Raw genomic sequence first — 14,722 nt, 5'->3', positions numbered from 1 at the left:
AAATATTTTTTATTTCACAGCAATATAAAAATCGCTTACATTTTTTTTAAAGGTAAAGCATAAAAGAGATTGATTGAGAATTGCATGACATTGAAATCTAACATAGAAGCATACTGATGTGTATTTTTGTTAGTCATAAAAAAAATACTGTATGACTGGAATGATTCACTTCCGCAGAGATCAAAGATCAAAGATCGTCAGTGATCAAATCTTGCCATCTGCTGGTGTATAGCAAAAACATCAACTATTCATTCTTAATAATAAACAGAGATTTAGAAGAAGAAAAAAATATCATAATCAGTCTTGGGGTAAGACGATGCATTTTTTTATTTATAATCGTACAAGCCCATAACACTGGTGCTCATCTCTGTTGAAGCAGTCGTAGGAACACAGCAGAACTCTGACTGGAACAGACTGAGAGCTTTTCATCCCCATCTGCTGTTCAAAGACAAAAGAACAGACTCTGGTTACTCTGAAAAGATAGTCTAATATTCTCTTCTACTTTTGTTTACATGCAATGTGGAACATACAGGAAAAAAAGTAGTAACACATTGGCACTGTTGTTTTGGCTAATATTTACTAATCAGGAGCATAAGTTAAATTGTGACTCTGTTAATCTTTGTTGATTCACTTAACAAATGCTGTCTGTGTGCCTGAGGCATATTAAACAGCTATTATGCAAGTGTCAGGTTGTCAAACTATTAAAATGTCATCAAACATCCTGAGTGAAGCATGTCCTGCCGATTTTCAGCAACGGCACTTCTTCTGTGCACTGACTGCCACAGACACTGAATGGTGAACACTGGTGTTCTGCAGAATGAGCTGATACCTTCCTGGTGTTGATGAACTGCACACACTCCAGCCAGGTTGTGAGGAAGGGCTGTGAGCACAGAGCACACTGGCCCCAGTGAGACAGCATGTCCTGCAGCTCTGGGTATGCTGGCAGAGCTCTGGACACCACTGACAACTTATTAGTGCTCTGCTGGAGGATCAGCCTGGCTGAGAGCTCCTGAACACATTCAACTACAATCAGCAGCACCATGGAAATGTTATAGTTAAAACGAACTATTTCAAGATTACTTCAAATTGTTTTCTCACTACTAACATCCTCTAGTCTAGTCTAGCAAGACAGCAATCAGATTTGTGCAAAAAATAATAAATAATAATATTTTTTTAATACAAATTGTTACTTTTAAGGTGAGGACTTCTTTCTCTTGAACAGACTCCATCAGTGTGAATGGATCTATACTGTTTCCTTCAAAGAATAGTTCCTCCAATGTGAGAAACTGAAACTAAACATTACAGAGAGAGAGAGAAAAAACATTTTTTAAATATCATAAAAATATTTTATATGGTATATGACTTCATGAACAAAAGTTAACATTAGTCCTATAAAGCCAACTGTATTGTATCTAATACACAAAGGCCTCTAAATGATCAAAATGACAAAAACTTTGCTGGAAAACTTTCTACAAAATCAACAACAGTACATGCCTGCTACCAAATGGTTGAGTTTATTCTTTTTTAAGAACATTTGGTTGGTAATATTTCAAAACGAAAAGATTACTGGAATGGAGAAACTTGAAAGAGAAAATTAAAAAAAAAAAAAAAAAATACAGTGCTTTGATCTGCCATAATTTGATCTGCCATACTGTTATAATCTCACAAAACCTTAGTGTATCAAATATGAAATAACTAAAACATTTATAATAGCAATTGAAATGGCTGGCAATTTGTCCAAATAACTTACACCAACTGGAAACACAGATAAACGATTTCCTGCAACATCCAAGATCTTCAGATTTTTCCATCCAAGGGCGCCCTAAGCAAAAAAGCGAACACATGATAAACTACTATGCATAAAAAATGGTTAAAATATGAAAAAGTCGTCTGTCTTGCCTCTGGTAGTTCTGTCAGGTTGTTTCGGGCCAAATCCAATTTCCTCAGCTGTGGTAAATTGTATAACTGCTGTGGTATTTGAGTCAGTTCATTATTAGTGAAGTTAATCTCAGTCAAACACTTCATCAAGCCCAGTTCAGCTGGAATCTGCTGCAAAAGATTGTCTGTGACACTAATGCTTTTTAGACTACACAGCCTGCAAATAAACAAGAAGCATTTCAAAAATCAGATATCATGCTAATCAAATTATAAAGACGTAGGATAAAAGTGTAAAAGATGTCTCACCGTTGTATTTCTGCAGGAATGACTTTGATTTTATTGTGGTTCAAATTGAGAAGCTGAAGGTTTGGTAGACCCTCTGCAAATACAACACAACACAATCAGCACTATTGACCCGCAACAATAAAATAACCTGCATATGAAAGAGTTTGATCTTACCCAACACCTCTGGTGACAAAAGCCTGATTCTGTTTCCATATAAATACAGTTTATTTAGGCAACTGAAGTGTTTTAACACGGGTGGGATCTCCTCAAGAACATTATTTCCCAGATTGAGCTCTGTCAACTATAAATATACAATGAAAATGAAAGTATTGACTACACAATGTATGCATAGTTCATCTAAGTTAATTATCTTCTATATGATACATGCAATAATATATAATTCATTTATTGTGCTGTTTCTTGCTTCCAATGTTTTGTTGTTTGTCAAACTTGTTTTTATTTTTTATTTTCAGTATGGTTCATGTTTTGCGTTGGGCTCTGAAAAAAAATATTAGTATTAAAAAGTATTAATGCTATGGGACAGATACAACGAACTCACCTTTTGCAGACACATCAGTTCAGCCGGCAGACTCGACAGGTAGTTATTATTCAACTTTAATACAACAATCCATGTTAGCCTCGCAAAAACTTCTGGAAGATGTGTAATTTTCCTACAACTCAAATTAAGTGACTTTGATTTCGTCTTTAACGCTTTGATAATTGAATCGTTTACCATTTTGACACTTGCATAGCCAACTTTCTCCACGTTTCTATGGAGATGCAACGCAGTTTCTCACCTAATGCTGAGGGACTAGGTGCCGCCTGGCGGACAAACATCACAACAACATGCTGTCAGTGTCCCAATATTCCAAGCGTGTCCCTGAAAGGTTATTAAAATGTATTTTCTATTTCAACAAATGCTTGTTAATTTTTTCTTTTTCAGGTTAAAAATACCTTAAATTAACAAAATAGAATGATATTTACTTGTCTTCACATAATGATTTGAAAGTGTACAAATAATGTAATTTTTTTTCTGCGTAATAATTTTAAGGAATTTTACAGTATTTTGTAATGGGTGAAATCCTGTAGTAACAGGATTTGTGGGAATACAGCAAAATTAATATCCATCTGTTTACTACAATAGATTGAATATCCATTGAATAGTTTGAGTTATTGCCCGACAAGGACTGGATTTTGGCTTCAGCTAATATTAATCATTGATTCTCAGCACATCCGGAAATACAACATTTCAAAATAAAAGCCTTAGATACTTCAGACTCTTTTCCTCTTGGTATTTTGATATAATGGTTTAAAATGACAGAATAAATAAACAATAAATAAAAGAAATGGAGTCGCACATTTTGGTGCGGTTGATCGCTTTGTTTTGAGGCTTGTTTAATCATGAAGTGTTGCTTGTTTTCCATGTGAAATCTGGCAACACTGTGAGACGGAGCTAATCGAAAATGTTCGTTCAAACAGCGCTTACGACTGATTTACACAGTCACACTCTATGTGATTATCTCTGACGTGCAATTCATGTCGACAGTTTTAGCATACTGGCTTTAATACCACAGAATCATTTCAATAAATAAAGGATCATTTGCAGTAGAAGCGAGGTTGTTGTAGCCTCGCAGGAAATGTTGGGAAGCCAGGGGATTCAACCTGTCACGCTAGACTTCAATAACTCCAAAAACTGCTTTCTTCAGCTGTCATCAAACTTTGCCACGCATCTCTGTCTTCAAGAGGTTTGTATCAAGCTAGCAGCTTTATAATAGATGCATGCCAGTTAGTAGTTTACCACTGTACTGTGTTTCTGTAAGTTCCATCATAGTTTTGAGTCATGTAACTCTAATGTGATGTGATGTCAGAACCAGATCCTGGAGCTGTCATGGGGTGTTTCTGCACCCGTGTTCCTCAGCTGGATCACCTCCAGGTCTCCAGGTCCAGAGGACAGAGTTGAGATCAGCAGACAGCTGGGAGAGAAACTTGGGCTCAAGGAGGGAGAACAGGTTTGTCACTGTTTAAAAGGATAGTACGTTAAACTGATGTCGATGCATGTAACAAGGTTGTGATGTGTTGTAGGGGTATCTGCGGACGTGTCATCAGGTGCAGTCAGTGCAGCAGGTGTTCGTAGAGCCTCTGTCTCCAGATGACTGGGAGATCTTGGTCAGTTCACAATGGCATCATTTCGTTTATCTCTTTTTTTTCATTCTCTAGGAGAGGTTTATCTGATGTTTAGCAACATATGTCCATTAAAATGCACATACAATAACTAGAAACCTAAACTTTCGTAATACACATTTATAGTCTTGTATGATTCATCCATGCATGACTCCATCATGATCCACTGCCACCTTGCATTAATGTCTTGTGTGAAGACATTTCATGATCTGATCAATTCTACGCTGTATCCTGTTGTACATTTTCTCTTGCTAAATGCCCTGTTTTACTTGGAAAAATATGTCAGATTACAGAATTAAAATGGGTTGTGAATGTCTTTTGGGTCTAGAATCTGATTGTACTTTGTTCCAGGAGCTGCACAGCATGGCTCTGGAGCAGCGACTCCTGGATCAGATCCGAGTGGTCTTCAGTGAGGGGGTTTTTCCTGTGTGGGTGGACCAGCACACTGTCATCTATATCAGGATAGGTCAGTCAGTCCTATTTTAAAGGCATGTCGTATTGTTAGTTTTTGTTAGGTATGAACTGATCTTTTTACACTAATGATTGTATGTTTTTTTTTTTTCAGCGTCCCTCTCTCCATCTGTTCCGTTTGGCCGACTGGAGCAGTTCACTGAGCTTGTTGTCTCCCCAAAACTACATCCAGAAGGTGAACAACTGCTCCAAACTCGGTCAGAAGAACCAAGCCAAGATCTACAATACCAGAACATTGATGTCACATCTTCCTCCAGCTCACTCGTCCATCAGGATCCCATCAGTGGTCATCTGGAGAGTCCGAACGAAGGCCATTGGGGAGGAATAGCTGATCTGAAAAGCCTGGTTAGATACCTTTTTGCAGGAGGATTTGAGCCTGCAAAAGAGCATGTCGCAGTTCCCACAGTTCCCACCATCCTGAAAGACTGTATCCTCCGGACCTGTGGAACCCCTCCTAGGTCTGTCAGCCATCTAGGCTCATGTCACGGAGATGTCCATATACTGCCATGGAACCTGCAAGAGCAAGAGAACTGGAATCCAGGGCAGTCTGCTCTAACATACGGCAGGCTTTCAAAGATACTTTCTCCTAAAGAACTCCGGGAGAAAGTCAAGCAGGCCATGGAGAAGAAGAAGATCAGAGATGGACCTCACAAAGGGAACGACACAGAGGAACATAAGGAGAACGCCGTTGTGGTCAGGATGCTTTGTCACAATATAAAAAGGCTGCAGGAGGACCAGAAATTCAAGAAATGTGAAGACATTTACTCTGGGAGAGTTTGGGTAAGTTATTCCATTCAAGTTCAGTTATAATGTTTCACAGAAATATCCTTTATCACCATCATTCCTAAGGATGGGACCGTTTATATCATAAGTATATAATTGTCTTAGATTATTATGCCAAGAATTGTAATATCTGTACACCCTTGCATCCTCACAATTACATATTAGACAAAATATACAGTATATACAATATCAACTGGTACAAATAAATGAAAATAAGAAAACATTACCATCTCCAGCCGCGAGAGGGCGCTCTGATGCCGCTCACTGCTCCTGTAGTCTACACTGAGCAGCATAGAGCGCCCTCTCGCGGCTGTAGACGGTAATGTTTGCTCTTGGTTCTTGGTTCTAAATAAATGTGAATTATAGTCCAGTGCGACTTATATGTTTTTTTCCTCATCATGACGTATTTTTGGACTGATGTGACTTATACTCAGGTGCGACTTATAGTCCGAAAAATACGGTAGTTAAATTTTTTGTTGTTGCAGATTCCAAAGGTGCTGCAGAGGCGTTTGAGGATAGACCCTCGATCAGCTGTGAGGATTCAGCCTTTGAAATCAAAGCCAAGAGTTGCAGAAGCAGTCATGGTGCAACCATTACAGCCGCTGGTAAGTTTCTCTTTCAGACTTGATGCTTTTTGTTGTCAGATGATGAAAATATTGTATTGTATACTAATATCCTTTCTGTTTGCAGGCAGTGAATGAAAAAGAAGACGACATTCAAACTGCGTTCCTCAACTGGTTGCATGCTCTGAGCCATCAGCCTTTGACCTGTCTGACAGGCCGCACTAACGTCATTCTCTTACCCTGTGCTGAAGGTGTGAGGAACAACCATCAGAATTGATGTTTTTAATCATATTACTATTATTACAGACCAACCTGGGTTTCCCTCTTCTCAGGAAAAGAAGAGTTTGTCTTGACTGTGCTGAAACCAGAGCAACAGCAAGAGGATGAAATGTTCTTTCTATCAGCCAGTTTACTAAAGAAAACACATCTGCAGGTAAAAAGTCAAATGCTGTTTTTAAAAATTCATTTTTCTGCTCCTGCCTTAACAAACCAATCTTTGTTTAGATTGTCAGAGAGCCTGATGATTCTGATCACAGCGGCTCTGATAATGATAGTGAAGATCCACATCTCGGCTTTCCCTCCCTCAGCTCTCTTGGGTAAAAAATTAGAAAAATCTGTGTATTTTTTTTATATGCTTAGCAGCAAACAAGATTGACTTTCTGATGAGTCGGTGTAGCTGTTCTTTGTTGTCTGTGATTGAATGTCTTTGCTCAGTGGGGTAGAGGACATCAGCAGGTCTGCTTTCGAGCACATCTCTCACGCTCTAATGGGAGGTCCTCTCTCGCGTGAACTGGTCTGCACAGGACGTGGACTGAGGGGCGGAGCTCTGCTCATCACAGGGGCAAAGGTAACCTTCAGACACATACAGTCTTTTTAAAGTCAGATATGGGATACTTCTGCTTGATATCCTTATGCATTAAGGCAATGCCTTTTTCAGGCATTTGACTATCATTATTCAAGATCATGCAGTATAGGTCTTTCTCTGTAAATATTTTCTAAGTATGTTTGACACCAAGTGCCGGTTTAAGTAGGACGTTTAAAATGTGAGTTGAATGGAATGGGAAAATGTGATACGTTTCCTGCTTTTCTCCACAGGGCAGTGGAAAATCTTCTCTCTCCAGAGCACTGTGTCGAAAGGCCAGTGAAGAGCTAGATGCCCATGTTCAAGTTGTGGACTGCAAGACACTGAAAGGTAGGCAAGAAATGAGATTGAGCAGTTTTGCGGTGCATTCCAACTTAACATGCAAGATTTTTTTCTTTTATTTACATCAAATTTATTGATGTTATGAATGAAATTTCTAGGTAAAAGAGCCGATAAAATCAGACTGAGACTGGAAGAGGTTTTTGAGCAGGCGATCTGGAGACAGCCCTCAGTGGTCCTACTGGATGACCTGGATCACGTGACTGGTGCCGCAGCTTCACCTGAGCACGAGCATGGGCCCGAGGCAGTACTGCGGCAGCACATCGCACAGGGTAAGACATCTTCAGAGACATACCTGGCTCTACGTGTATCTCTTTGAGGAACCGTCTGATGGACATCTTCGCTCTGCATGTTCTCCGCAGGTCTGAGGGATTTGGTAGATGAGATGGTGGTGCGCTCCAGTCTCATAGCTCTGATGATCACAGCACAGAGTGAACATGCTCTTCATCAGACTCTGACTGCGGTGCAGGGTTCACATTTCTTCCAAAGTTTCTGCAAGATCCAAACACCAGATCAGGTGAGTTTATGAAACCACAATCTATGGCTGCATGATTTGGGTAAAAAATTAAAATGTTTAATAAAAAAAAATAGTGAACTTAAATGTCTGTTAAATGTTTTTATTAATACATAAAATTATATACATTTTATATTATGCTGATAATAAAATCTAATAATAATAATAGCAATTAAAATCAATATTTATAACAATCAATATTATTATTATTATTATTCCTAAAAATATCTAAATATTGCTACTGTAGTATTTCAAGTAAACTAAAAAATAATAACAAAAGCAACAATAACAATAGCAATCATTTAAACTTTAAAATTACAATACTAATATTAATGACTGCCATAATTTCTTCTTTTCTTACTAAACAATGTCACGATTTCAGTTTTAATTCAATTAATCATGCAGCCCTACTGCAATCTATCAAAGACATTTTGACATTTGTTCCCAGGTACAATTCAAGTCACTTGTTTTGCTTATGGAATTGCTTCGTTTATAATGTTTGTGTTAATGAATCCTTGCCAGAATAAATTGCAGTGTGGACCAGACATTATGCTTATACTCAAAAGTTTTTTTTTCTTGCTTGGTGTTTTATTTCCCCGCAGAAAATAGTGACTGTAATATGATGTTTCTCTTTATAGATTCAAAGGGTTGAGATTCTAAGGTCTTTAATAACCAAAAAGAACTTCCAAGACTGTCCAACTACTCTTGACCTAGACATTGTTGCCAGAGAAACAGAAGGATTCATGCCACAAGATCTGAACCTTCTGCTCGAGAGGGCCATCCATGCCAACTCCCTACACAGCAGGAACAGTGGCAGCTCTGAAGGTGAGTGCTTAATCTAGTTAGAGCTTTCTATGATTCAGCTGTTTTGCTGAAATCTATGCTTTCTGCTTTCACAGATTTAAACTATGAAGACTTCAAACAGGCCCTACAGGGCTTCACCCCACCCTCCTTCTGGGGGGCTCAGCTGCAGGCTCCCACCGGGGCCGGCATGGAGCGTATCGGGGGACTTCATCAGGCACGTCAGCTCTTGATGGACATCATACTGCTGCCAGCTAAGGTACAGACGCTACTGTGCATTATATGTCCATTTATATATGCAAGAAGAGTGGGCTATACAGTCCCCGTCACAAATCGACTTGAATATTTTCAGTCTGTTTTGTCTTTTTTAATAGTGAATACATTTTTGCAACTTTTTTGTGAGTGTTTGTGCTGCTAGCAGGCCAGGATGATAATAGCAGTCTATCTGTTCTCAAATCTCAGTGTCAGGACCAGGGTTAACTAAAATTAAAACCATAAACAAACAAAATAAACATTAACTGAAATAACAGAAAATATAAAATAACTCAAATGTATTTCTTTATTTCCGTTTTGTTTAACTTGAAGTAACTAACTAATAAATAAAAGTTGATAAAAACTATATAAACTTATTTTTTTAAAAACTAATGAAATTGTCAAAAACAATAAAATTAAAACAGAATATAAAAATAAAATCTAATTCAAAACATTAACAAAAACTATAATATTATGTCAGTGGTCCTACAATAACACTTTTCAGGACGTATAGTGTTGTTCAAAACACAAATTAATATAATTTTTTTAAAAGTACTTATTCAGAAGATTAGTTCAGTTGTCTCTTTCTTAAAGGATTTCTGCTATAAATACCAGAATTTAATCAGTAAGTCATGGAAATTCATAGGTCAAAAATGGTGAACTCTGTGTATATCCCTGTTCATGTGTGGTGTCATGTTGTGTCCAGTACCCGCTGCTCTTCTCCAGTCTGCCCATGCGTCAGTGCTCCGGTGTGCTGCTCTATGGAGCTCCTGGAACAGGCAAGACTCTACTGGCTGGAGCTGTAGCCAAAGAGAGCGGCATGAACTTCATCAGCATCAAGGTAAGGAATTTGCATTTTATGAATGTATACAATTGCATTTATTCTATTTATATATTGCGATAACCTGTGTGTTTCTTCAGGGTCCCGAACTCCTGAGCAAGTATATTGGCGCAAGTGAGCAGGCGGTTAGAGATGTGTTTCAGAGGTCTGTCAAATGCACAGTCTCTTCTGTATGAAATATATAGTAGTAGTTCACAAGAGTCATTACTGAATGTGTGTCTGTGTTGCTGCAGGGCTCAACAAGCTAAACCTTGCATACTGTTCTTTGATGAGTTTGACTCTCTGGCCCCCCGAAGGGGTCATGACAACACAGGGGTCACTGACCGTGTAGTTAACCAGTTACTTACTCAGCTGGATGGAGTGGAAGGGCTGACAGGTAATGAAGATCAAATGCTCACCCAGGCTTTACAGCAACAGCCAGAGGTTTGGCTTTTTCAACCTGCTTCATGGTCTTTGTTGTTGATCTGTGTGCTAGTGGGTGGTTGACATCCATGGACTTTTTTTATCTTTTCAACAGCAGATTTGAAGCTGGATTGTTAAATATTATTACAATTAAAATAATGTTTATATTTGATTATTCCTGAATTTTTGTCAACAGCCATTACTCCACTCTTCAGTGTCACATGTTTTGCTGCTTTTTAATTTACTGACCGCAACACTTTGAACTGTAGTGTATGTAAAAGGTAGTGATAAAAAATAGTATTAAAAAAAAACTGTATAATTATATTAGTTAGGAAAAAATTAACATGTTCAGCACTGTTGAAACTGCTTGAAATTGTATGTCAGCTACCCAAGTAGTTCATATTAGCGTGTATTGTTTATTCTGCAACAATTTGGAGAAGTTTCATAGTTTGTTGCTTTTAATATAGCTGTGGTTATTGCTTATAGCAACATCACTATCTTTATCAGTTAGATAGATTCATTTAAAGTTATTAATTTATATTTCTATAATCGAATCCCAAATTTAAAAAACGAATTGTTTTGCCAAGAACTTGCTTAAAAACGTCAGACTGAGACTGTAGAGCAAAGCCAGTTGTGTCAGTTGTTGTACAATGTTGTGAAACATCTGGAGTGTATTTTTCTTTAAAAGAATGCTTGTATTTGTGTGATCTCTGTATTCAATACATAGTTTCTTGTTTTTAGGGGTGTATGTGTTGGCTGCCACCAGTCGTCCTGACCTGATTGATCCTGCTCTTCTGAGACCCGGGCGACTGGACAAGTCTCTCTACTGCCCTCCTCCTGATCGGGTCAGCATGGGCATACATCAGTATAACCTCTTTATTCCGTGTTTATCTACAATATCATTTTACTGATTCATATCTGTCCTTCAGGAAGCCCGGCTGGAGATCCTGAAGGCTTTGACTCATTCCGTGCCACTGGCTGCAGATGTGGACTTGGAGCAGATTGTTGAGGCGACAGAGCTGTTCACTGGAGCTGACCTAAAGGCCCTTCTTTATAACGCTCAGCTAGAGGCGATCCACAGCAGCCTGGGGCCCAACCTTCTGCATGTGTGTTCCACACAAACCCAAGCATGCACACTGACACAGATAAAACCCTAACCTCATGATTAGTAGTTAACCTATATGGATTTTTCAGTGGCTGATGCCCATATCTAAAGACCAGTGGCCAATGTTTAAAAGTTTGGGTTGGTTAAGATTCTTTAATGTTTTTGAAAGAAGTTTCTTATTCTTTCTAAGGATGGATTTATTTGATAAAGAATGCAATAAAGCAGTAATATTGTGAAATATCATTACAATTCAAAGTAATTTAAAAACATTGAAGTTTAAAATGTCATTTATTTCTGTGATGGCAGAACTGAATTTTCAGTTTAGTCAGTACATCAGTGATACATTTTCCTGTTTCTGTGTTTTATAGGATCTGGGCTCGGGGTCAGACAGTGATGTCAGCCTCTCCTCTCTGATCTTCCTGAACCATAGCGGTGGGTCAGATGACTCAGCTGGGGAGGGGGACGCAGGGCCGGAGCACTCTATGGTTCTGCTGGGCCCCAGTGAACTCCCACCTGAGGACCCACGCCACAACATCTGGCGCCTTTACTTTGGAAGCTCCTTTGAGTCTGAACTGGACAACCAGTCTCTATCTGAACTGGTGGGACACTAAATTTCCAAATGGGCTTATAATGCATATTTGTTTTACAATTTTGTATAAATCAATGCTATAATATTTCAGATGTCTTCTTAATGTAATTGACGAGATGTTTTAACACTTTTTAAAGCTGCTTATGAGACTGTCACGTTCTGTTTGCTCTGCTCCCAGAATTCTCAGTGCCTGTCTGGACCCAATTCTACCGCCCCTGACATGACCGGGGCATCAGTGAGGGATCCAAACTCCTGTCATGTGCCAGTTTTTATGTCCTGTCTGCAGGACGGCTTTCAGGAACTGACCCATGAGCAGTCAGAACGCCTCCGAGCAGATGTTAACACCGTTAAGAATAGTTACCGCAGAAACACGGTCAGTTACCTTTCTCATCCATCATCTATCCATTTATCCATCCATCCGTTTTTTATATATCAAGTTTCCTATCTATCCATTGTTACATCAGTCTAATCTTTCCATCAATCCATTGTTACAGTACTGTATATACAACTAGTATACATCTATTTTTTTCCATCCATCTGCTGCTATATCCAGTTTTGCCATTGCAATGTTCCATCCATCCATTGATGTATCCCTCTAGTTTTCTAATCAGTCCATCCATGTGTACACCCACACATCTATCCATCTATACATGCATACACCCATCCATCCACCTGAGGAATGTGTGAGAGTGTGTAGCAGTCTGTAGACACTGTTGCTGCTCAGTAGATGAGATCTGCTGTTCTTCTGTGTTTATAGGATGAATCATCTCTGGCCCAGACTGGCCCCAGTAAGCCTGGCTCTCTCATATGCCAAGCTCACCTGATCTCCGCTTTGGCTAACACTCGAGCATCTGTCAGCAGAGAAGACTGGAGGAGATACACTGAACTGTGAGTCACACATTTCACAAGCACGCTTCTTATATTTATGCAGATAAATCAGTCACACCACTGCATTACTGATTCACATATTTGTGTGGGTTTTTTCCTTCTGTTATGCAGATATGAGTCTTTCCGAGCCTCAAAGGAAGGCAAGTCTCAGAGCACTGCTTCGTTTAAAGCAGGTCAGCGGGTGACATTGGCTTAATGAGAGCCTCGCAGAAATTAATACAGCTCGGGGCATTACATTTTTTTTTTTTTTTTTTGCTGAGATTGTGTCTGATATGATCGACTCTGGTTTGTATCACACATTTTGGCCTTTTTTTTTTTTTGCTTTTCTTGGCCTTAAGAGCAGATGCATACTTACAATGTTTTGATATTAAGTAGAGAGAAGTATCAAGAACTTGATGGACTTGAATTCATAGCACTGAACAAATAATTTAAAGATAATTATGAAGTTTAAAAAGTGACATTTTTGCTAAATTTGCTTAGCTGCTGTAGGCAATATAATGTAAAGAAATCAAATATATGTATATGTATGTATATGTATATATACATTAAATATGTAATTAACTTTTAACTAAATGACAATTCTTTGAATTATGATGCCCGTTTTATTTCTCTAGAGCCTCTGATACACTGCACAAACTCATGACACAATATAACTGAAAATGGTGTATATCTTAAAATAAATAGAAATAGATCGTTTATACTGAATTAGCCCTTTATTTTAATTCTGTTTGTGTTTATCTACTGTTGTTGCTGTTTCTCTAGCATCCTCATGAAGTGATACTTACCATAACCTGTAGGTGGCAGTGTATTCCTAACATCCAAGAGCCAAAATGCCTATTGAAAGTCCTCCATGGATACTTCTCAATCTGTATTCAAAGACTTTTATGTTCTTCTCTTTGTAGAAGAGAAGAATCCTCTATTTTATCAGCCATAACGGCCTCCAGCTTACTCTGAATAACTGACATCTGCAGACCCCCAGGATCTGAATTTTTCTAAATTGATTTTTCTGTTTTTTCGTAGTCTTCACTTCCCCTGAGCACATGCCCTGGAACTACAGCTGTCTCTGCACCTTTGATTATCACAAAATTTTCCAGCACATTCTCAGATTTGTCCTCGTATGAGCTAGATTTCCGTCTCACACATTGTTGAGCTGAATTCCGAGTTGCGGCAACACACATCATATACACATATACAGCCTGATGCAGCAGTTTCTGTTGAGTTAAATATAGCCAGCCTTTGTTCTGACCCCTGCTGTTAGTATTGTTTGGGCTTGCGCCAAAACAGAAACAAAACAAGTGACATCATGGGACTAGAATAGACTAAGTCACAGTACTGTGGTGAGAACTGTGGACTAAAATGAGAGAAGTAAAACTGCCCTCAGCAGTTACCTGACCTCTGAATTTTAACAGTCATTGAGACAAAAGCTCAGTAACCCCTGAGGGGGGATACTGTGCAAAATATGATTGTGAAGATTCACTGAAAGAAATATACGTCGTAGGTTTATAAAATATTAATATGGCCCTCTGGGAAACATGCATTTAATCGACTGGCTCACAACTAAATAAAAATACTGTAATTCATTCACCCTCATATTGTTCCTGTTAGGAATGCAAAAGAAACTATTTGTAAAAAATGTTTTTAGATGACAGAGGATGATTATTGAAGACGTATATTAGCCTTCACAAGTAATGCATTAGCTTTATGTAAGCTGTTAACATTTACTGACAGTGAACTGAACTCAGAAACGGATTAGATCAATTAATTCCTCAGGTTATGGTTTTGGATCAACTGACTCGAATGAATCGTTCGTTCGCTGTTGAAAAGAAACTAACTTCGTTCACAATAGCGCTAACGTTACTTCTCTCAAGAAGGCGTGCATTATAATCATTATCATAAATAACTACTTAAATTTGTAAATTTGATCTGTTCCTCGCAGTTTACTATCATATGATTTCAGAAGACTTGTTA

General features: G+C 38.5%; 2 protein-coding genes across 4 annotated transcripts; one reads left to right on the top strand and one right to left on the bottom strand.

Moving 5' to 3' along the window:
* Positions 1-2,969, bottom strand: lrrc69 (leucine rich repeat containing 69). 3 transcript variants are annotated; one of them, XM_026257539.1, is made up of 8 exons: positions 2,723-2,969; positions 2,338-2,464; positions 2,185-2,257; positions 1,900-2,095; positions 1,751-1,822; positions 1,191-1,292; positions 830-1,009; positions 1-438 (listed from the first exon to the last, which is right to left on the bottom strand). In XM_026257539.1, the coding sequence occupies exons 1-8, from the start codon at positions 2,897-2,899 to the stop codon at positions 331-333; spliced, it is 1,035 nt and encodes a 344-aa protein (XP_026113324.1). In that variant the 5' UTR covers positions 2,900-2,969; the 3' UTR covers positions 1-330. The 3 variants fall into 3 exon arrangements, with proteins under 3 accessions (XP_026113324.1, XP_026113326.1, XP_026113323.1); XM_026257541.1 differs by having other exon boundaries at positions 1-435; XM_026257538.1 differs by having other exon boundaries at positions 316-1,009.
* Positions 2,970-3,431: 462 nt separating this feature from the next.
* LOC113091866 (peroxisome biogenesis factor 1-like) lies at positions 3,432-14,370 on the top strand. The gene is made up of 24 exons (XM_026257530.1): positions 3,432-3,908; positions 4,032-4,172; positions 4,246-4,329; positions 4,696-4,810; positions 4,910-5,595; positions 6,084-6,203; positions 6,289-6,412; positions 6,494-6,594; positions 6,666-6,757; positions 6,876-7,008; positions 7,257-7,353; positions 7,464-7,634; positions 7,725-7,879; positions 8,515-8,701; positions 8,776-8,936; positions 9,636-9,770; positions 9,851-9,915; positions 10,004-10,146; positions 10,914-11,017; positions 11,102-11,278; positions 11,646-11,876; positions 12,045-12,239; positions 12,624-12,754; positions 12,866-14,370. The coding sequence occupies exons 1-24, from the start codon at positions 3,801-3,803 to the stop codon at positions 12,948-12,950; spliced, it is 3,741 nt and encodes a 1,246-aa protein (XP_026113315.1). The 5' UTR covers positions 3,432-3,800; the 3' UTR covers positions 12,951-14,370.
* The last annotated feature ends 352 nt before the right edge of the window (positions 14,371-14,722 follow it).

The sequence above is a fragment of the Carassius auratus genome, unplaced genomic scaffold, assembly GCF_003368295.1.
Source record: "Carassius auratus strain Wakin unplaced genomic scaffold, ASM336829v1 scaf_tig00214327, whole genome shotgun sequence".
Classification (NCBI taxonomy): Eukaryota; Metazoa; Chordata; class Actinopteri; order Cypriniformes; family Cyprinidae; genus Carassius; species Carassius auratus.
This window is presented reverse-complemented; position numbering and strand designations above follow the sequence as displayed.